The sequence below is a fragment of the Anthonomus grandis genome, chromosome 7 (assembly GCF_022605725.1).
Source record: "Anthonomus grandis grandis chromosome 7, icAntGran1.3, whole genome shotgun sequence".
NCBI lineage: Eukaryota > Metazoa > Arthropoda > Insecta > Coleoptera > Curculionidae > Anthonomus > Anthonomus grandis.
The window spans coordinates 7953547-7975297 of NC_065552.1; the positions used below are offsets into that span (position 1 = coordinate 7953547).

Genomic DNA, 21751 nt, shown 5'->3' on the forward strand with positions numbered 1-21751 from the left:
GTCTGCTAGACGACTATATACCCCGAAGATGAACTGAAGCACCTGGCATAAGACATGCTAAGATACATATAGACGGGCCTGTCTGTCTTACTAGAAATCTGCTGCGTTTAAAAAAGACGCGAAATATGGCTAGTGATGGGTCTCTTAACCGGACACTGACATTTAAGGACTGAAAATCACTGACAATTCACATCAAATCGCTTAATAAGTATCTGTTGTGTGACTACATGCTGCACTGCTGAATTTTAAAGCACTAAACTGTTTTTCTTATCCAATTATGGTTGTTTATACCCTTTCCGAAAAAGTTCAAACTATTAACTGATTTTATAGATGCAATTCAGAAATGCAATGTAGGGATTTGTTTTTAATTACATCTCAAAATGGTTTTCTTTCAAAAAATAAATTTTTGTCTTGAAAATTTTGATAAATGCCACACTAAAGTGCAAGAACTTTCTATCGAGAGAGCCCAGAGGTAAGAACTCAGTGATTGAGTAAAAGTGTTGTAGAAGAACTGGGTATAAACCAGATAACTCTTTCGCAGTTTTTCAAATATTCCAAAACTCCAGAGATATCTTGAAGACCACTGGCGAAGAATGTAATTTTATTAAACAACTATGAATAAAAGTAAATGAAAATGAACATTTCTTACGAAATATGCAACTTTCAGTTGAATCCTCTTTTTTATTACATGAAAAACACAATGCTTCCAATGTTCGATATCGGTCTCCCAAAAATGAGCACAGACTTTTAATTCCGTACTCGGTATTCTTAAAAATTAAATGTTTGGGCTGGTATTTTGGGAGAGTATATTATAGGGTCATTTTTTATTGATGGTAATTTAAATTCCCAAAAAAACCTTGAGTTAGTACAAAACAAAATTCTTCCTATCCTTTAAATCCTTCCTGATAAAACAGATTTTAACAAATACTTTTCCTAAATGTGTTATGAGGGAAACTAGAGAGGGTGACCAGCGGTAATGACGGGGTTGGCTGAAAGAGACTTTTAGGCTTACCCGCCGGACGCTACTACTAACCGCCCTTTTGGTGGAACTGGCAGTATTTAATGGCCCCCTAGATTTCCAGATTTGTATCCAAATAGCTTTTATTTTTGGGGTTCTTAAGGAGGCCATTTATAAACACGAATTCAGTAGGCCGAAAGAGAGGTCCGAAATGGCTATTATGATAGGTTAACTTATTGTTTAGCTAAAGAACGAGTTGTTTGATCCCTTTATTGAAAGAATCAATTTTTGTTTAGTTAATTGGAAAGTATGTAAAGCCTGCATCAGGAAAATATTTTAGAAGTGGCTGAACTTTTCCGTTTTGTTATGTGAAATTTTATCCTAAGTAATACAGTTATCCCTAAAGTCAGTAATCGTCTGACTAATGTATTACTAAAAAAACAACGACGTAGCCGGCGAAAAGCAGAGCGCACGAAATGTACGCGTTACCATATTTCGCCTTTAAGGACTTCTCTATGCGTAATGATCGATTTCCCAACCTGTATACATTATATGTTACGGGTAAATTTAGAATAACGGTTAAACTTAGGTTTACCTAGATAAACTGCACAATACCCAGAAAACATGGGTAAAGTCCGAACTAATATTGAAATTACGCATATTTCGGATTTTACCCGGGTAAACCGCGTTCTATCCGCTTTTGCGTGGGTAAAGTTGGATGTAGGAATTATTATTACATCATCTTTCACCACGTTCAGTTCAGTTCTAAAATGGCAACCGAGAGATTGGACGTGCCCCTTTAGCACAGCGTTTTTATGAAGTTTTTAACGAGTTGGTGTCTATGAAAAGTGCAAATAGTTTTTATTTTAATAATGAACAATACCACGATATGTTAGAATCAGTCAAGTTGGCAAAAAACTCTAAAACTAAGACTACGCTACAATATCGGCGGTTAAACAGGTTTGACATATGTTCTGTTAGAGGCGTTGAAAAGCTTATTGCTCGTATATCGTCAGGTGAATCTAGCATTAAATATTACGTTACAAACGACGAAATGTTTGAAATTTTGCATGATGCACATTTAGCTATATGACATGGCGGTAAGCACCGTATGGAAAGCGAATGTAAAAAAAAGTACAAGAATATAACTCAAGATGTTGTCAAGTTATATCTGCGCTTGTGTGAAGGGTGCGAAAAGAAACTGAAATCTGCCAAAAAAGGATTTGTGGTTAAACCAATGGTTTTTTCGGAGATGAACACCCGTTGTCAAGTGGATCTTGTGGATTGACATGCAATCCCATCCGGATAGAGAATACAAATTTATTATGGTGTATCAGGACCACTTAACTAAGTTTGTTCAAATACGTCCATTAACGTCGAAAAGGGCTGAGGAAGAAGCTAAGAGCCTGGTAGACATATTTTGTATTTTTGGCGCCCCATCTATACTACAATCGGACAACGGCCGGGAGTTCGCCAACCATGTCATTGAAGAGTTATGTACGATGTGGAGTGGCCTTAAAATAGTCCATGGGAAACCACGTCACAGTCAGTCACAAGGCAGCGTGGAAAGAGCAAATCAAGATATACAGAACATGCTTATGACGTGGATGGACGATGAAAACTGCACGCGATGGTCAGAAGGTCTAAGATTTGTTCAGTTAATGAAAAATAGGGCATACCATGAGTCGGCCTATCCACATCAGCTTTTGAAAAGAAGAAGAAGCTATTGAAAATCTACGAACCGAAGAAGAGCTCGAGAAAGTGGTAAGGGAATTTGGTTTAGGTGAACAGCCTCAACAAGAAATAAATATAAACCAGTCTATGGATAGTGACCCAGAACCAGACAATTTGCAAGAAGATATTACTGAAGGTGGCAATATGCAAAATGGCAACAATAATTATCGAGAAAACGCTAGTAATACAGAAACTTCAGAAAATCAGAGCAAGTGTGTGAGTGTGACAATTTAAATACATCAGGGAATATAAGGTGTGAACTTTGCTTGTACCAAAGAAATATACAGTCAAACAGACTAGACGCAAAAAGAAATTTAGGAAAACAAGCAAAGAAGATTAAAGCTTTATCTAATTTAAAGTTTCCCCCATGTTCTGTTGGAGATACAGTGAGAGTAAAAATTCCAGACGTTGATCGAGGAAAGGGTGATTTTAGAAACATTCTCATGACAGTTATCGAGAAAACTGACGACGATTTGTATAAGCTAGCGAACAAGAGAGGAACTATCGAGAAATGTTTTCCAGGAACCAATTTTCTGTGTGCAGTGAGAAGCTTATTGAGATGGAAAGTGTATCACCGCAAAAGAAAAATTTAAGACAACTTGCAAACGAACAGTCACTTCAAGGAGGTCAAGGTTATAAACGATGTAACTGTAAAACTAAATGCATGACCAATAAATGTAAATGTAAAGCTATTGGAAATCTTTGTAACTCGAAATGTCATAGCAGCTTGTCTTGTTTCAACAAATAGATTATATTATCTTTTACTTTGTTAGGATACAGTTTTAGTGTAACCTTTGATTTGTAAAATCTGTTTTTTTAATCAAATAAATTTCTCCAAATATTTATGGCGTTATTTTTTAACATTAACCACGCCAAGGCGGATAGAACGCGGTTTACCCAGGTAAAGCCCAAAACGGGTACAATTTTATTAATATTTTGGACTTTACCCATGTTTTCTGGGTATTGTGCAGTTTATCCGGGTAAACCTAAGTTTAACCGTTATTCTAACTTTATCCATAATATGAAATTTAGATCTATATAAACATAGATTATATAAAAATTTACTTTGTTGAGTAACATAAATGGCCATGATTCTCTTTTGCTTTGTTCAGAAATGTCGGATAAATTTCAATTTTTTTTTCATTGTTTATTTTAATTCGACTTTGAAAAAGTTTGCAACGTAATTCAAACGGAAATTTAAGATTTTTTGTCTATACTAAGCTATTGCTATTCAAATTCGATAACTTGGATATGAAATACAAACGCAATGAAATTTTATTGGCACATTCTTCAAATATCTTGCATGGTCACATAGTCTCATCATTCTCTGAGAATTTTTTCCACGAATTTAAAATGTACCCAAAATATTATGGAAATGGGAAAAAATTACTAAGAAAACACATCATGTGCGATATACATACAATAAATACTCACAATTTATCATAAACTTTTAGATTTCCTTTCTGTTATTTCAAATCTGTCTTTGTCATTGATGGATTGACACAAAAAGACCAAATTGATTGTATTAAACGATTTGGGTTCAATAGACATAAATAAAGCCGCTTCCAAACCGGAAGGAAAAAGGGTTTTGCCAAGATTAATGATGTGTTAATAGACAATATATTTCGCCATTACATTGGTTGTGCTTAGTGTGAAACTAGGAGAAACTAATGACTTTTTGATCTCTTTTTTTTTCCTTTGTAATGATTTTTTTTGATACCATTATCTTGTTGAAATGGCATCAATTACTTAATAATTTATGTAAAAATCGTTTTTTTTATGGATATAATTTTTTTCTTTGGCAAAGATTTTTATAACATTTTAGTCTCAGTGAAAACCTAATTTAATAAGATAGGAACTTGAATTTATTGGAAAATTTAGGATGAAAAAATTAATGTCAAAAAATGTGAGAAGAAAATCTTTTGAATATTTTTTACTTAATTAACTGGATGTGATTAAAACCTGCAAAAACTAATTAACTCTGACCCTAGTTACCCTTAATTTGGCTTTCAGGGTCTTTTTTAATATAATTACCAAGGCATCATCAATTTATTTTTATCAAAAATCCCAGGTGTGCGTCAAGAGAGAATTATTTTCGTTATAATCGATATTAATTTCCTTTCCCAATGAAGTATATATATTTGGAACGACAGGCGCATATATTTTATAAAACCCGTCAATTTAAAACAATAAAAAAACGTTTATAGCTGGTTCGACTCGGTATGACAGCAATATATATACACATATTACGATATTTATAGTTGTTTTAGAAAAGTTAAACGTAAATAAAGAGAAAATAATAATTGCAGATTTTATTCCAATCAATTTATTGTTGCCCCATGGAGCATTTTTAACGTGTATAAAATAACTACACGTAAAAAGTATCACTTTTATTGAACAGAAGTTAGGTATGATCTCAGGTTTTAAAAGTTACAAAGTGACTCTTATAAATGGTTTGACAAAAGTCGAGTCTATAATTCTTCTATATTTTATTAATATTCTTAAGAAAACCTCAGGAAATATCCTAAACATCCTCTGGATCGTCCTTATTCACAGGTTTGGAAACACTTGTAAGTACTATATACTGGAAGTTAAATTGCTAAAAAATTTTGCAAAGCTGGAAGAAAACTCTGCCAACCTAAGAGAGACTTATCCCGGTTGGATGAAATAATTTTGAAATACCCGAGGCTACGAGGTTTTGAATTAAAGTTGAGCCCAAAGAAATGTCATCTGCTTTAAAATGCTGGACAGTATCTAGGTGACGTCGTTTCCAGTCAAGGATTTGCGGTTTACAAAGCAAAGGTACAGACTGTCAAAGATTGGTCCGTTCCCAAGGACAAGCATAAGCTACGCAGCTTCTTGACATTATACACTTACTACCAACGTTATTTGCTAAATTGCAAAACCATTGACCAAGCTGACAGAAGGGGAACGAAAATTCAAATAGTCCCAAGACTGTCAGTTACCTAAAGAGGCTCTGACAAGCGCAAGAGCTCTCTACCTGCGGATTTTTAGTTATGGATTTTCCCGTTTGCAGCTCTGTTTTTAAAATTTATTCTTTTGTACTTTTGAACATCAGCGCCATCGACTTGGGAGTAAATTCAGTACATTTCGTACAGAAAAAACGATGGCGGATCAATATGAGTCATTGATTACATGCGCAGTAAATACTCCCAATGTCAATTATAGGAAGTTAGCGTGCTGTATTTCATGAAAGGTATATCGGTTAAATATGGAAACAAAACCACATCGATTTTGTTAGACAGATTAAAAAAATAATAATATACAAAAATAAAAAATAAAATTTGTCGGTACCTTTGGTGCCCTCTAGTTACACTATAGTTACACTACCTCTTTCTTAAGCTAGGTAAATGTCAATATCGGCAAAAGGTTTCTTTTTTGCAACGGGATCTAAGTAAAAAAAACAATTTTAATCAACTTTTTTTCAGAAGACGTTGAGGAGTATAACAGCACAATTAGAACTTGCATGCCTAAAAAAATCTGAAGACCGCTTCTAACATGCTGCCAATCATCCGGCAGTCCAAGATATTGAATCCGCATGCTAGCTTGGAAATTTCCAATCTTCTCAGGTCCTCAACAAGCAACTCTTCCTTTGGAGAACACCAATCATCCTTATAGGTTGGGTTCTGATGTGACTCCTCTTTGGTAACTAGATAAATCCTTGTACAAGTCAGCTCTTGAATTTTTCAGAATTTTTTGAGGAAAATTTGCTCCTAAATAGCCCCCAGACATTTGCAAACCCTTTCTTTCCAGATCTATTTATCTCTTAGGGTCGTGAAGTTAAACCAAGTCACCATTGTTGTACCTTTGATTTTTGGTAATTACATCATATATGTTCTTTATCTAATTGCTGACTGGAAATACGAACTTGACTATAAATGACATTCATTCTTTTATATAGCTTACCACTTACTCGGTCCCTAGCGGGCAACCAAACTTCAGATCGCATGAGAGATGGGGTTTTCTTTTTGTCACTATTAGAGTGCGAGATTCTCCTGTGTTTTATGAATGGCTTATCAATAACGCAGCAGAGATAAATAGAAAAAGCTATCTTAGTCTCTTTTGTAACTAGAGACTACTTTGACCAAGTACCGATTACGGATATTATTGATGCGTTCCACCATGCCATCTGACTGCGGGTGTAGTGCAATAGTCCTCGTTTTCTTGATTCCGAGCGCCTTATTAACGTTTTGGAATAAATTTGATTGAAATTTCAGTCTTGGTCCAAATGTAGCTCCAAAGCCACACCAAAACCGCAGATCTATTATTTTACTAAAGTGTCGGCGCAATAGAGGTTTCTTGGTTTGGTAGAAGTTATATCTCAACCTATTTACTCAACTAATGTAATCCATCACGACTACGATGAACTTATTCCCTACTTCAAAAATGCAACTTTTTGATTTTTTTCAATAAGTTCAAAATCGGAAAAAGATAAAATCGTTCTAAAAGCAGCACTAAATTTGGTAACTAAATGCCCTACAACTTTCCTCATTTAACCAATGTTCTATCTCTTATAATTTCCAAGATACCCATACCTGTACACCTAATTTGGGCCACACTGTATTCAATAGCCCTTTATTATGGTATCACTGTATTTAAGTAAGATATGTTTTACCATTTTTTATCCCACTTCAACCTTGTTTGCTTGAGAATAGGCACCATCCTAAACTGCTTAGATTTCTGACGTCCGGCTTCCTGCCATAAGACAATTCAAATGTTGTTTTGTTAAGCCCTGAAGCCATACTTGTATTTCGTAAATATATGATGAACTGCTTCTATCCAAAACTTCTTGTCCATCTATGCATCAAACAACGAGCGCTTTGCTTTCTTAATTACAGTCCTATTTAATTACTCACACATTTCTTGTGTACTATACCATTCTGAGCTAAAAACCTCTATGAGAGAATTCTTTAGAGGTAACTCTAATGAATTCTCCACCCTGGTCACTCCCGATTATTTTAAGCTTTTTTGTATATCTAATAATCTAAACTTGTAAAATTCCAAAGAGTTCACCATTTGATTTAAAAAAATAGACAAAAGTCATTTTACCACAAACGACCATTTTACTTGATCCACCTAGAGAAACCGTATCCACTAAACCGCAGACATCCACATCATACTTGGCTCTAGTAACCTTGACTGCTTAGCCTCACAGCAATGTTTACAATTTGCCTTCTCATTTTTAACCAAACCACAGCAATAGTCCTTTTAACATTTCTTGAGGCTTCATTTGGTTAAAAAACCTTCCATTAAGTAGCCAAATCTCTCAGCTTTCGACAGCCAAACCACCATATAACATACCATTTGACTTTTGACATTCAACCGATAAACTCCTCGAACTAAATCTACTACACCAACCGAGCTGTAAATCAGGCAAACATTTTTCTGAAATTCAATGTTGCCATTTTTAATTAATGGGGTAACAGACAACAACAAGTTTGTAGTCAATTTTGTCACATACAAAATATCCCGCACTGTCACAGGCACAGCTTTATTAGTTTAAACCATTATATTTAACACAAATGCCATCTGTCATCTTATCGCCGCCATATTGAACTCTTAATTTGCGAAATTTGCGATATTATTATTACTCAAACTCACGGATACTAGAAATTCATGTAATGTAACGCCAATCAATAAAAAATTTGAAATACCTAAACTATTCTTTTGATTTGCGACATGTTGCAGCTTCATCGGTATATTTTTTATGCAGAATCAATGCTTTATCGAAAGGCATTTGAACATCTGATCTAGCTAAAGATGATGAAATTAATCCAGTCTCGACCTTTTTCTCTAGGAGAATAATCATCCTCTGCCATACATTCACTACTATTACTACTATACATTCACTACTATACAGTCATTTTTAAAGAGTCAAAATCATACTGCTAAGAAATCTGCTGATCTGAATGGAAGTCGAGTAGCGAGTTTACGCTCTACAATTTTTAAATCCTTACAAGAGTTTAAAAACATTATTTAATCTGGAAAAATCTCTTGTTTGGTACCTTTGACGCCTTCAATCTTCAACGCACTGGTCTTACAGCGACGACGGCAGGAGATAAATTGTAGGGAATTGAATGTTCTATACTATTTGTTCAGTAAGTTTTTTTATACAATGTACTGTTGAGACAAATTCTGCCAAATAAGTTTATGAGTCTCAACCGCTACTCAGAATTTACAGTGATTTTTAAAATATAACTCAAGATTTTTCTAGGTTTAAGATCATAGCTTTTTTCAGAATTTTGTAGTGGTTTTTTAGTTTCGACAGGCTTATAGATTTTTTATATGATTTTAGGAGCTATTATCAATCCTTTGTGAGGCATTTTGAAGCTGTTTTTAACATTTTCCTTGTATTTGAAGCCACCCGTTGGAGGCATGGAATCATAGTTATTTTAATCAGATCTGTTCCAACTCTTAAAAGACATTATATATTTTATTCCAAGTATTTTGTATTATTTCTTATATTTATTATGTTAACGGAATCATTGTTTAATACAGATCTTTTATGTCATTTATCACATATTCCTATGTAACTATAAGAGTCTTTATCGATTTTCTGCCAGGCATTTAGAGTCGATTCTTACAATTTCCAGACATTTCAAGTTATTATTTTATTTTAAGTCACCCATTTAAAACCATAACTTCGAAGCATAGAATCATTGTTTATTTTATTCAGGTTTTTTTTTCAGAAATTTTTCGATGTTCAATTTGTTGTCTAATTACTTCAATATATTTTTTTTAAATATTTTTTAATTGCACATTTTCAATCTTTTGCAGATCAATTAGTCTAATTTCTTGTTGAATTCTTTGCTTTAAATCATCAACAGTATTTGGTGTAGTCGAAAAAATCTAGTGGAGTTATGTCCGGTAATCTTGGTGGCCACTCAATCTATCCTCTTCATCCAATCCATCTGTTAGGCAGAGTTGCATCAAGAAATTATCGAACGGCGGTGGCAGGAGGTCACAATACCTACCTACACATATTTTAAGTACATAAAGTGTGTATGATATTCTTGGGTCCAATGAGGATTTTTGGTTGCCCAATATCTGCAGTTTTCGTTGTTAACGTATATTTAATGTAAAGGTGACTCCACTGTTTGATTATAATATTTCTTGCATTTCTCATGCATTTGCGGTTATTATTTCAATTTATTTCAGAATCGTTGATTATTTTGTCCAGATTTTTTAAGTAATTTTGCACGTATCTGTTCAAGTAACAATAAGATTCATTATTGATTTCGTTCCAGGGATTTAATGTCACTTTTTACTTTTTCCAAACACTTGCAGTTACTGTTTCAATTTAATTTAGGCATTCAAGCCATAAGTTTGAAGCAGGAATAATTTCTTATTTTCTCCCTGTTTTTTAAATCATTTGTTATATAACTACTCTTTCGTTATTTTTCAGACATTTGCGCTTATTATATTAACTTATTGCAGGGAATTATTGCCTATTTTCTCCGGATCTTTCAAGTAATTTATCACAAATTCAGATACATATATAAGAGATTTATATTAAATTAATAAGAATTTTATGCCAGGCATTTAGTGTTATTTTTTTTCTTTTTTTGCAATTATTATTTTATTTTATTCCAGGTTTTGAAGCCATAACCTCGTAGCACAGAATGATGTTTTTTTTTCTCCAGATTTTTTAAGCAATTTTTTCTATGTTACTTTACCCTATAACGGTTAATATAAATGTTATTCCTGGCATTTATTATTTAATTTTATTCCAAGCATATGCTACGGTTTATCTATAGAAATAAAATAGAAATCGATAGATTTTATTCTTTCTAAGACCTATTCGGGTTTGAGTGCAAATGCAACAACAATCATCAATTAATCATTGATGTATCCTAAAAACGTAGTTGTTCAAAGCGTCTGTAAGATTAGGGCATTAAATACCATCACCCTTTCCCGTTGTTGTATTAGTAACATAATTAAAAAGTTGATAATTTTGATACTCTACCACATTAAACTATTATAAATTCGCATAAATTTACCTGAATAATATTCCAATATGGCACAATATGAGCCAATGCTTCACTTACATTAGAGCATCCAGCTCCTAACAGCATAACAATCGTTTTATTCGAATAAATTGTGTGAAATAATCGGTCTATCGCCACCCCGGGATCACACTAAAAAAATAAATAACCATAAAAGTAATGGGACAAATTATCTTTTTAAATTAATCCAGTAAATAAGAAAATGGGCATCATATACCCTAAAGTACATAATTACATTTCTAATTATCAATAGTCTATAGAGGCTATGCTATAATTAAAATAATAATATGCAATCCGGCGAATGTAATTACCACTATTCGCATAGGGGAAATACGTAATCATACGCCATAATAACTTTAATAATTGGGATGGCAGATTTCCTGATTTTCCATGACAAATAACATTTAAACTTTCAGCTGAAAATTTGTCTAAGTCCTAAGGCATTAAATTTTAAATATATGTTTTACGTAATACTGTTCCGCAACTTTTCTGTAAATATTTAATATTCAAAATAAATGAATACCTTATTCTATATTTAAGTTGTAAACGGATTTCCGCCCAATCTCGTAATGGAAATGCACATTTTACACGAATAAACGCTCTGAATAGAAGCCCTTCATGAATGGAAAGTTCTTCAAACGGAATAAATAGGCGATTCTTGATTAGACGTCACGTGTTTCTTGCTTACTACCTAACTAGGAATTTTAAGTAGAAAAGCCTTTGAATGGCAGGGAAATCTCGAAGAAATTTTACAGGATTTCGTTGAATTTGTTTGATTAAACTCTTGGTGTGGATTTCGATAAAACAGTTTCAGTTGGAGACAGATGAAATTGGAATGGAACAAAAACATGAAAGAATTTATTGGATTTTAGAAATTTAATTAGGCATTTTATCTAGGACACTATGGAGGTTAAATAAAAAAATTGAGACATTTTTTCCTGCGTATATACGTAGTGAAAATAAAAGAATAAGTGCAACATAACACTAATAAAGAGAATAAAAAATATATCATTATTAAATGGGACATTCTATAGATAATAAATGGGTCATTTTGAATCTAAAGGGGTTTTGAAAAGTTATATAATTATTAAAGTTATCTTATATTAATTAACTTTTAAAGCCCAATCTCATAAACCAAAACAACTTTAGGCCATTTGTCAAATAAATAAAGTTAAATAGAAGTTCCTTACCTGCGTATCATTGACTAACAGAGCCAATTTATAACCAGGTAAAATATTAAGAGCGTTTACGTGTTGCACCGCTATCCTGGCAGCCATTAATTCGCTCTCTCCTTCTTTTCGCCTCTCGCCATTTTTCCTAGTTAACTCGAACAGGCCTATAAAGAATTTTGTGATTTTATAAAATAGGATTTCGGTTATATAGAAGTTTTAATCAGGTAATACTAAAGTGGAAATACTGCCGGAAATGTTAATAAAATAAAATTAATTTTTGTTTTACAGGAGAATAATCTATAAATGTACCGCCCTTTGCAAGAAACAAGGAAAAAATCCAAAGGGTTTAAGTCAGGTGATCATGGTGGAAAAATAACATGAGAAAAAGTTGTTTGCCTTTATTGTATAGAGAGATGGAAAACCGGAATTCTCCAACACAATGTAGAGATTGATCTTTTAATTGGGTAGAAATTGATGATAATAATTGATCGGATTAAGTATCTCAGTAAATTGGAATTAGATTTTAGTAATTTTGGATATCCAAACAAAAAATCACTGCCGAGATAAATCGTTGTCGTATTCAAGCCGATAAAAAAATACCTCTTACGAGACCATAAATAAATCGTTATAACATTTAAGTTAATATGGAAAAAACCAACTGTTATAATAGTTACAGTACTGTAAACATCACATTTAACCGCCTAGATAAATGCTGAAGAATCACTGCTGTGATAAGATATTTTTTTACTCGTTGCAATTCGATAAATGCAATATATTTAAATATCACTGATAAATAGTCATCGATGATTTATAGGTAAAAATCACTAAAGAGATATCTGATTCAAGTATCAAGTTACATTAGAAAATTTTATTTTATAAAAAGCATTTTTGAAATTTTTGCATTTTGAGACCCCCGTTGTCCCGATCTCCGTTATTTTTAAAGTTTTTGTAAAAGTAAAAACTTATTCTTATAGACTTTTTTCCGTAAAATCTAGTGGTATCGATATATTTTTTTTGATTAATAGTTTTTGAGTTATAACCCAAACTTATGTTTTTTTTAATTGAACACCCTATATATTTATAGTTCATAAAATTGGCCTTTTTTTACCTTTTCAAAAATATATAACAGTATGGACCTATTTTCAAAAATACGCAAATAACTAGCAATTGTCTGAATTAAATGCATAATTTAATAGTAGGCCATGAATAACAATAATAAACAAATAAAAAGTTACAAATTAATAACGACGAATGGAGAACTTCATCATTCTTATTTTTTTATAATAAAGGAACATAAAAAACAAATTTATAAATTTAATAAACACTATAAGACAACAACCAATATAACAAAACAACATTTTTACAAGAGATAAAATTATTTAAAATGACCATTATCTTCTCTGATACAAAATTGGCACATCTTTGTAACCCTTTCAATAGCATTCAAAATATAATAACTTGTCTCCTTTTCAGATTTTGAAATGCTAAATGATTTGAGTCTTGAAGTTCTATTAGATTATTGCATTGTCTTTTATACACTTGATCTTGTATATACCTCCATAAAAAAAAATTTAAAATCGAGAGACCGAGGGACCGTGGAGGCCATCTAACAGGTCCGTTGGTACCTCTCCATCTTTAAGCAAAGTTATTTATAAAAATGCCCTTACTAGCCCAGAGTTATAATTTGGGGCACCACGTTGTTGTAGGTAGACAGTGTTATATTGGGCTAGAGGGATATTTTCCAGAAGTTCTGGAATAACTTCCCCAAGTATGTCTAGATATAGTTCTGTTCAGAGATCCATTAGAATCTTTGATGTGCCGCGAATAGTCCGTGTGCCTATGTTGCTTGTATCGTCACATGACATGCATGTTTAAATCGCAAAATTTTATGTGGAAAGAGTTATAAAGTAATATTCTAAACGATATTTAATAATTCCATTAAATACATAAATGTTTGAAACATTTTTTTAAGAATTTATACATTTGATTCGTAAAATTGGACTGCATGCGCCCACGTACTATTTTCTTAGACGTCTGACCTCAGTCACAGCCACTCAAGCGTGAAAAGTTGCACAGGTCCGGCGTTAAAATTTATTTATATTTTAAACTTTATTATTCGGGATTTTTGGGTTTGGTTTTATTAAGTTGGAAATTCAGGATAGTTGATAGCAAGATAGTATTTAATTTAACTATAAGATTTAAGTACGTAAAATGAGTTTAACCAAAAATTTTAATTTAATAAGTTTAGTTTTTAGCGCCATCAGTGGGGTGTTTATAACAAATGATCAGAGAATAGGTGGTACGAATTACTTAGGCCCATTTATTTTATAGATTAAGGCATTAAATATTTACTTTTTGGGACAAAAGGGTAAAATGTTTTGGTTTGTCTTCAAATTTTATATATTTCCTTTTATTGGGTATTGAGATTTATTTTTACTTGGTGGTGATTATTAGTACGGATTTTGTCCTTTATTTTTGTTTTTTTTTAATTAATACATAATATGATATATTATTATAATAATATACTTACTCATGAAAACCCCCATCTCTATATTTAGTACCAACTTCTTTTGATAAAAAGTAATTATGTAGTCAAAAAAGTATAGTTTTTAAAATAAACTTTTACATTAAAAATCATCTAGCTGTCTATATTTTATGCGTGTAAAATACACAAGTTTTACTTATAAAAAAAACACACTTTACATCCTGAATGTAATATTTATTAATTTGTTTGCCTCATATTTAGTTATTGTGCATATTAGGAGAGATTAGTTGAAAATTAACAAAAATAAATGCTTATACTAAAAACTAAAAATCTTATACAAATACTACATTTTAAGTATACTGGATCCTAAAACTACAGTGAGGATACTAAATACTTTTATAAATTTATCCACTCTTTTAAATTGGCCCAAAGAGTTAATACAATTTTCTAAATTCGGTTTGTTTTGCCTTTGTTCTTTAGCAGTTTGTTTCATTAAGGAAGGAAACAGTTTCTCTGTTGCCACTATCGATTCCAACTTCATCTCGCACATCAGCATATGGATACTAAAGCATTACATTATATATACTTTATTGTGTCGCTGAAGGACAAGCAGGGGCAGTAACCTGTAAAAAACAAAATTTTAAACTTGTTTAATTAATAAAAATATGGTTTTCTTACTATGGCAAAAAGGGACTTTTTTCCCAGAGAATGGAAATCATACATCAATCATAAATGTATCATACCATATTTCGGCTAAATAATATATGGATCTTTCTTCCTCCCAAATGTTTTAATTTTCTTCAAATATTCTATACATCACATGATAATTCCATTACAGCAGCTTGTTAATCATCTTAGGCTTAAATCCAAGTTTCATCAGGTATCTCCGCAAGGTTGAAACTGAGAAATGTTTGTGCCTTGCCGATAAGGTGTCCTTAACCACCTCTATGGTCAGAACCTCATTGTTTTTGTATTTAGAATACGCATGTTTCCTTAGCAATTTGGCAATATCCGTGTCAAGTCCCTTTGATTATCCTGCATCTTTCGTTTTTATTCTGTCTTTAATCCTTTTTTTTACGTATAGTACTATAGGGTATTCCTATTAAAAATGCTGTTTTTTGCAAAGCACTACAATCATTTGTGAACTGGGGATCATTAGATAAATTATTTGGCGTCTGTACTTAAACAATTACGTTTTAAAACTGCTTGATTTTTCCCTGTAGCTTCTACTTCTCTTGCTTCTTTTTGCTTCCTCAACACTAGAAAATGAACTATCAGAACTATGTAAGTCTAAATCACTGTCCAGATCACTCTTATTGTTTTCATCATAGATGTTATTGTCTTTCTTGTGCACCCACAGTCTCCATCAGTCCGCACATTTCCTGCCTATTTTCTCAGGGTCAAAACTTTTTAAGGTCTTTAGCCATAATACCAAAACAAATCCACAAACACAAATAAAAAAACACACTTCCTCATAGTAAAAACTGCAAAAAAAATAGACGAATACAGGCCAAATTCTAAATTCTCCACTTTCATAAACGTGTAAAAAGCAAAACCGGCAAAACCCATCAAATAATAACCTTACACGGCCCCCCTCCCAACTATTAAAGGTGATAGACCCATCCAACAACTATTTTAAAGGCGATAGACCCATCCTTAAAGATCTGTTTAAAAACACGTCGAAAGTAATACAAAAACAGCCCAAAAATTTATTTGGGTACGGCCCCGTAATTTTCAAAATCAGTGGGACAGAGAGAGATACACAATCACTTGCACAGCCTAAAGTAGGAATCGCCAGAACGCAGGTGTTTAATCTTTGTTTAATAGACTGGCTAAAAAGAGGTGACAAGTCTGTGAGTGCTGGTAGTGTTTAAAATATTTTGTAAGATGCTTGGATTTTAGTCCACAGTCAATTTTTTTATATTATTTTCTTGTGATATTATTTTCTTTCTAAAAATGGACATTTTTGAAAGGAAAATAAGAAATAGTATAAAACATGGGGTTTTACGTATATTTAAAATGATTTCATAGATAAACAATATAAAATGTTGCCATTTAAACATGTATATCATGCGAAAATATATACGACATAGGCGCACGGACTAGTTACTGCGGCATCTGCGACTTATCAAAGATTCTAATAGATCTCTGAACTGGACTTTAGCTACGTGCTCTAAGACCCCTTCAAAAATTCGGTATACTATTTGTTTTCCCAAAATAAAACAAGACACTCCAACTCCAAAGCGTAATTGTTATGCTCAAGTATTAAATGTCTATTTCCTGCATGCCACCTTCGAGTATTATGTCGGGTAAAAATGCCCGCACTTGAAAAAATCATTCATCAAACCAGATAACAAGTCTGCCAAATAAGTTGTTGGCATCAATTACCTGCAAATACCATTGGCAATATAGCGTCCGGCGCTCGGAATCGCTAGGATGTAAATGTTGAACTATGTTAAATTTGTATGGATAATACTTACTAGAAATAAACCATAATGAAAGTCCTCAATATTTACTACACTCTAAATACACTACATGAACATAGGTTGTTAACAATAATAACACGATAACAATAACATTAAAATAATACCAAAAGTAGAATATGCAATTATTATTATTCTATTAACTCGAGCGGCTTACAACCACAGAATAAACGATCTCAGATGAGATCGTTTATTCTGTGTTACAACACGAGCGTGCAAGATTCGTCACCACAGTGCCAAATCCACATAACACGACCGATCGCGGCTCACCTTATCGGATTCTTTACAAAAATAGTTTTAGTCATCGGAATGTTTTATAAAAGATAATATTATTAGGCCTAATTTAAATTATTCCTAACACTGTCTTCGTTATTGTATGCTTTAGAACGCGGCTGAACAAAAGATCCGTACCCAAGTAATTTGTCCTTTGAGCAAATATACCAAAAAACGGTTGCCTTCTCTCTGGATATCTAACAAGCATAAAACTACAACATTAGAAATTGGTAGTTAGTCTTATAACGGCTTCTAACTTACCTATGGAAATATAGTTCAGAAGCATCTTCAGCATTTTCATTGCTTTGTATGAAACATACAAGCATACCATGATTTTCAAATGCTGACATTTTTTTGGCAAAATTCACAAATAACGAAAATAAATAGGTTTTGGAGCATAAACTTATTTGGCCTCCCATTAAATATGAATTTGATGATTTAAATTTAGAAAATTGTTATTTATTTGCGTATTTTTGAAAATAAGTCTATACTGTTATATATTTTTAAAAAGGTTAAAAAAAGGTCAGAAACTATTAAAGAAAAAAATATATCTACACCACTGGATTCTACAGAAAAAAATCTATAAGAATGAATTTTTACTTTTACAAAAACTTTAAAGATAACGGAGATACGATGGGGTCCCAAAATGCAAAATTTTTAAAAGTGCCCTGTATTTTAAAAAACTAAAAGGGCTATGAATATTTTGTTAATGGCATCTTTAGTTTTACGAAAAGTAGCATAGTGTCGCGAAAACCGCAACGCTCTATCTCTAAAAATAACGGAGATATCCCGCAAAAGTACCCAAAAAGGGACACCCTGTACTCCTTTAGGCTAATATCACAAAATCGCGAACACTTTTTCCAACTTACCCAATATATAAACATGCTTAATTTCATTTGTCCCCAAAGACTTTTCCGTTTCGTCGTCTCCAAGCAGCGAAGAATTTAAGAACTTTAATATGTCGAAACCCTCCCTGGAGCTTGACTCGTTCGGGTTGGGGAATCCTTTAAATGGATTCTCGAAAATATCACCCGTCAACGTAGCCGTGGAGTTTTCTTTGGAGACGAACTTCATATTGTAAGGGACCTCTTTTCGCGATTGCAAAAAGTAAAATAACAGCGCTAGCGAAATGAACAATACACAAAACGGTTTTTGAAACGGATGCACTACCATTAATGGTATTGTATAATATGTTTGCATATTTCTGGCGCAGCCGGTAGGATTTGACAGCAAAAGAAAACTAATTTTTCATTTGTACTTTTTACACCGCGCCTTATTAAGACAACAAAAAGACTGAAAAATTTTGCCCTTTTGAAATTCTGAATGCGGGTAGGGAGGGGTTGAAGGGCCTCTTCAAGACCGCGCCCTACTTCTTGAGGTTTTGAGGTTTTAACAGATTTTTATGCAGCTGGGGCATTTTTTCCCTCGCTTTATGAAGGCATTTTTCTTTTTTTTGGGATGCGAATTATGAATTCTAAAGGAAACCACTTACCACGCGGGAACAATCGACTTAAGAGAATGAGATTTTTTTTGTGTTAAAAATGTAAAAGTACATTGTAATGCCTTGGAAGTTATTTACTGGGAGGTTATTGTTTTTTATTAATATTAATTTTAATAAATTATATTGACGTATTTTATAGGACACTTTATAAATGTGCGAGTTTAAGCGCGATAAATACCCTTATTTACTTTTTTGTTTTAAATTTAGAACAGGGTACGAAACCTCCTCACACCTTCTCTATGGCACGGACACCTCCCGACCAACCTCCATTCTCATTTGAACATCATTTTCTATTTTCATTGAAAATTTCATTAAAATCCATTAATAATTTCACTCTAATACGTATCGCGAGCCGAACTCGGATATGGTTAAATCACTAGGGCGGTATCTGATCTTATAATAACTTATAATTAATTTGTTTTTGTGTGAGTTTTGCATCCCCTGGTAGTATAGAATGAATATCCAATCCATCTCTATCTCGTAAGCCTCAAGTTCCTATACTAATAGATTCCATAATGGTAGAATTGTGCCTATTCACGGTAGGTAACCAAAAGGGATTCATCACAGAGTTCTTGGGGACACTGGAAAGGAAGTTTTTCGTTTGTCTTGGCTTCCGACTGCTCTCCAATATTTTTATCGAACTTCGTAGCAAACGAATTTTGATCTTATTTTCTCGTATTCTCTTTCGTTATATTGTCATCGATATGCAACGTAGTCACTATTATATTTGAGATTATCACCATATTTATTCTTATTTTATATATTGTTGAAAGATCAAACTAATGATCTAGGGTTAAATAAGTCCAGCAGGCTAAGATCTGCGAATCTTGCTGGCCTTTCTGTGGCTCCTTTCCAACTATTCCACTATTAATAACAATATCAGTGTTTTACCCTGATATAGTGTTATAACCTGAAGATGACTTTTATAAGGCGAAGAAACGTTTTCCTATAGAGCCATATTACTAAATTATTTTATTACAAAGAATTCTATAATTTTTACACCTTTTCGAGAAATATTTGGGACAGATCAGTTTTCATTCCTGAAAATGGAAATTTCTTGAATTTTTAATGAGTCTCTTCCACAGTTAATTTTTTCATTACTGTATAAATCATTTGGAAATGATATTTTTTTACTTACTTATTTATCTAAGATTAATTTAATGTTTTTATTTATTTATTTTAAATTATTTATTACAATTAAAATTAAAATGTCGTGACTCCAGAGACGTTCTATATATTTCAGAAATTTTTTTTTGAGTTATAGACTTAAAAACGGGACTGTAATAGGCGCTTAAACGTAGTATACATGAGACACTAAAAATTATTTACATTTGATTAATTTTTAACATGTGAACAAATTTGTCCAGGCGGTCCAGTAAATAATGTTAACAAAAGTTAATGGCTGGAGAGACATTCCCTATTTTCCACGGACTGTTTTAAAGTTGTTGACTTAGAAACTGGACTCACCATTACTCTTTTCTCCATTCTCATAATTTTTCCATTACTAACGGAATCATATTGATATTGGATCCCAACTACTGTCCACTGTCCTTTCAGTACTAAAAGGGCAATCTGAGGTGTGAAGGTTCGAAGAAGAGGTAGATAGCATATTCGATAGAATATAAACGATAAATATCACTTCTTTCAGAATTTAAGCAGTTAGTAGATGTAGTTATTGATGAATTGAAGTAGTTATTGATGAATACAGTAGTTATTGATGAATGGAAGTCTACGTCTTGTACTTTATATTAGTTATAAATCTCCTTAAAATTATGGATAATTACATGGATTGAAAATGGACCCGCAAATGCGCGATATAATAGAACGGCTTCGGGATGGTTTGACTACCAAGTTTTTGAGGATTGGTTTTTAAATCTTATGCTGCCAATATTAAAACGGCAAGAAGGGTGAAAGACCCTTATAGGAGATAATCTTAGCTCGCATTTAAATCAGCAGGTCATTCAAGCATGTGAAGCTAATAATATTCGCTTTATACCTTTACTTCCTAATACAACGCATCTACTCCAACCACTTGACGTGGTTTTTTTCCGCCCAATGAAGGAAAAATGGCGCAAAATTTTAAACGAGTGGAAGGCAAGAAGAAAATAAAATAAAGGCATATCATCCTGAGTCTGCTACAAAGTCCAAGTTATTTTTCTCTTTTTCGGCTTCTTTATCTGTGACTTTGGAAGGAAGAAAATCATCTTCTGTAAACAGGTTCCTGTTTAGTGGATATATTCCACAGACTTCAAAACCGGTAACACCTCTGTCCATAGTCGAACAACGTTCGTATGCCTTGCCAAGTAGCTTAGAAATTTAAAAGTGAGTAATTTGCCTTCCTGGATTGTTCGTTAACCATTGGTCACATTCATCTGCATAGAACGTTAGCACGGCAGTATAGTACGAAGTAGGCACGAAGCACGGCAGCAGAGTCTCTTCCATACCAAAGGATGAATTTTCAAGCCTTTTAAAAAAGCTGATAAGTCAGTTAGAAGAAAGAGGACCTGATAGCCTAAGATCTGGTTTTAGAAAGACAGGCATTTATCCTTTAGATCGAAACGAGGTCATGGACCGTTTATGCACTTGTATTGTACCAGCAGATACCGAAATAGCTGAGGTTGTGGGTAATAATTTTTATTCAACACCTCACCAATGTAAGGACTGACGCAACCAAAGGGAGACAGATCAAAAGAAGAAAGCTCCTAAACGTTCCACCAGGTAAAAGCATAAGTACCTATACAATATTAAGTCAAATAGGTGGTTTAAAAGCTACCTTCAAAACAGACAACAAAAGGCGGTAAAGCTGACTAATGACGAGGGTGTGGTAACTTCTGGGTTGTGAAATGTAGCTCGGGCAAGTCCCGCAAGGGTCGGTGTTGGAACCACTTTTCCTTATAATATTTGTGGCTGACTTAATTCATAAAATAATTCACTGCAGGTATCACAAGTAAACAGAAAATTTGCAAATTTATCTGCCATCATTGATTAGTTGCCTGCCTAAAGCCTTAGACTTAATTAATACTGACTTACAGAGGATCTCTGATTGGGCTGACAAAAACTCACTTTTTATTAATTCTGGTAAAACACAGGCAATCCTGTTCTCAAGAAATTAAATTAC

The 21751-nt window shown here is 33.0% G+C and overlaps 1 protein-coding gene across 3 annotated transcripts in view; it reads right to left on the reverse strand.

Moving 5' to 3' along the window:
• LOC126738137 (gamma-aminobutyric acid type B receptor subunit 2-like) overlaps positions 1-18399 on the reverse strand; it is a 332160-nt gene extending 313761 nt beyond the window's left edge. Inside the window, exons 1-3 of one of the 3 annotated variants that reach the window (XM_050443311.1) lie at positions 18002-18398; positions 11910-12055; positions 10714-10851 (exon numbers count right to left, since the gene is read on the reverse strand). In XM_050443311.1, coding sequence (XP_050299268.1) covers positions 10714-10851; positions 11910-12055; positions 18002-18332 — 615 coding nt within the window. In that variant the 5' untranslated portion in view covers positions 18333-18398. Of the gene's footprint in view, positions 1-10713; positions 10852-11909; positions 12056-18001 lie in introns of all 3 variants that reach the window. The other 2 variants (XM_050443309.1, XM_050443312.1) reach the window with 2 other exon arrangements.
• Between the last annotated feature and the right edge of the window lie 3352 nt (positions 18400-21751).